Source organism: Pteropus alecto, unplaced genomic scaffold (assembly GCF_000325575.1).
Source record: "Pteropus alecto unplaced genomic scaffold, ASM32557v1 scaffold164, whole genome shotgun sequence".
Lineage (NCBI taxonomy): Eukaryota > Metazoa > Chordata > Mammalia > Chiroptera > Pteropodidae > Pteropus > Pteropus alecto.
The window spans coordinates 113,668-115,719 of record NW_006439568.1 but is presented as its reverse complement, the minus strand read 5'-3'; the positions used below and the strand labels follow the sequence as shown (position 1 = coordinate 115,719).

The 2,052-nt window shown below is 46.9% G+C and overlaps 1 protein-coding gene across 1 annotated transcript in view; it reads left to right on the top strand.

The window, feature by feature from the left end:
- The first annotated feature begins 1,531 nt into the window (after nucleotides 1-1,531).
- The window catches only part of CPOX (coproporphyrinogen oxidase), a 14,643-nt gene continuing 14,122 nt past the window's right edge, over nucleotides 1,532-2,052 (top strand). The window contains exon 1 of the mRNA XM_025050142.1: nucleotides 1,532-2,052. This exon is cut by the window's right edge and continues 453 nt beyond it. Coding sequence (XP_024905910.1) covers nucleotides 1,980-2,052 — 73 coding nt within the window. The 5' untranslated portion in view covers nucleotides 1,532-1,979.

The window sequence follows — 2,052 nt, the reverse complement described above, 5'->3', positions numbered from 1 at the left end:
ATTTGACTGAACAAATATTCAAAATAGCCTGTGTCTGCTTATTTTTTACTGACTTTATGGGTATTTGCAGAATCAGAGCAATAATGAAGGGAGTTCTTAAAGAAAAATGGGACAGAGAGGTTTCATTATTGAGGTGCATTTGTCACCACTAGGCCCAGTCAAACCCCACCACAAGCATCTAGAAGAACCAAACCACCCTTCTAGAGAGATAATTCTTTTCTTTCCCAAATCAACCTCCCAGTAAGCTATGGCTAAAAGCTCCCCGCAAAAGTAGTTTATTCACTTACATTTCATACAACCTGCTGAAGAGTTAAGCCTGCCCACTCAATCAACATCGTGTTCCTGTGTAAGAGCTGCCAGATGCAGTTGTGGATGGATAAACTACACTGCCTACAAGTGGTCTGCCCATAGCCATGAAAGTTCTATCATTGCATCTTGACAATAAGAAAAAAATTGCAGAAACTACCACCAGTGGCTTAAATGATCTACTACTAGAAACTAAAATCATCCTTAAGACTTAAGGGACAAAATGGCCACTGACAGTTATTCTTACACTTTTATGTCCAGACAACATGAAACCGTGGTATGGTGACAGAAACAACAACAAAAACACCTTGTAGTGACCTCACCTTTAGAAACAATAGGTTAAGGATAAGACATGGCAGTGCTAACCACCATGTCTCACTTCTAGTTAGTTATCTGCTAAAAATTTATTAACTAAAGGGATTTACTGGCCGGATCACTGCCTATAGGTACAAAATATTTTAACAATGGCGCATTCTGCTTCTGTACCCCTGCTTGCTTACCCACCTCTTAGTTATCAGTTAATGAATGGAGGAGAATATAGTCTTTTGTGTAAAGATTAAGGATGTGAGGGATGGAATCGAGGGCTTAAAACCTTTGTGCCCCTGCGTCTCCGGGCTGCTCCTTTGCAAGGACAGCCGCAGGCTAATAAACTGTCTCTTGGATTAGAGCACTCGAGTTGGGCCCGGTTATTTCGGTCACAACAACCTGTCCATCAAATCTATGTTAGCTTCTTTCCTCATTTTTTTTTAAAAGTGTGTGTTTATGTTTTGGGGGTGAGGGTGGGGGAAGGAATGTGAATGTTTGTCCTGCTTAGTTTATAGGAGTTGTTGGAAGTACTAAACCTGAGAAATAGTTGGCAGCACCCTACAGCTGTAGGGTAAGTATTCCTAATTTCTTATTCCTTTATCAGACACACCAGGTCATGAGTTTCATGCTAGTTTAAACAGTCACTATGCTTTTTCTATCTTTAAAAAAATCAAGTAAGAACTGTGGGAGCAAGACCTAGGAAGATTTTAATGATTTAACTGTGAAGTTGACCCCAGAGAGTCTTTTCCTAGGATTTCTTAGGAGCCCTTTGCTAGCTTTTCCCACTCCCTTTAGAAACTCGCCTTTGGATAAGGCGTTTCCCAGGCTCCGCCCCCACCAATCGTACAAATTCCACAAACTCTATGGGATTAAAACAGGGAACTAAGGGGCATTCTTCAGATAATAGAGCCAGGATTTGCAACGCTGTTTGACAATGTTAGTCAGGCGGAGGTCTCTGGCCACATTTCTGCCCCTGTCAGTCCTCTCCGTGCAGCCCTACTTTGTCCTCTCCTTGTGGTTGATCCAACAGCAGACCAGAGGTTGTACTTAACAAGAAAGCCTCTTTTATCTTTATCGTCGCCTCCGCCGCCCTCTCGCACCTCCGCGCCCAGCTCTCTTCCCGTCGGACCCACCCTTCTGGGGACGACGGATTCTTTATCGCCCCGACGCAGGCGGCGATAAGAGCCGGGACTACAGCTCCCAGAATTCCCCGCCTCCCGCCCGCTGTCCGGGATCACGACCCGGTAGCAGCTGTCTTTCGCCGAGAGTTCCCTGTTCCAGGGCGGCTCGCCTGCTCCGGTCTCCCAGGGGCCTCAGGGACCAGTCACCGGGACGCGGGCACTGCCCAAGAGTGACAGCGCGGGAACATGGCCTTGCACCTGGGCAGGCTGAGCGCGGGTCCCGGCTGGCGCGCGGCGCGGGGCGGCTGCGGGGAGCTGC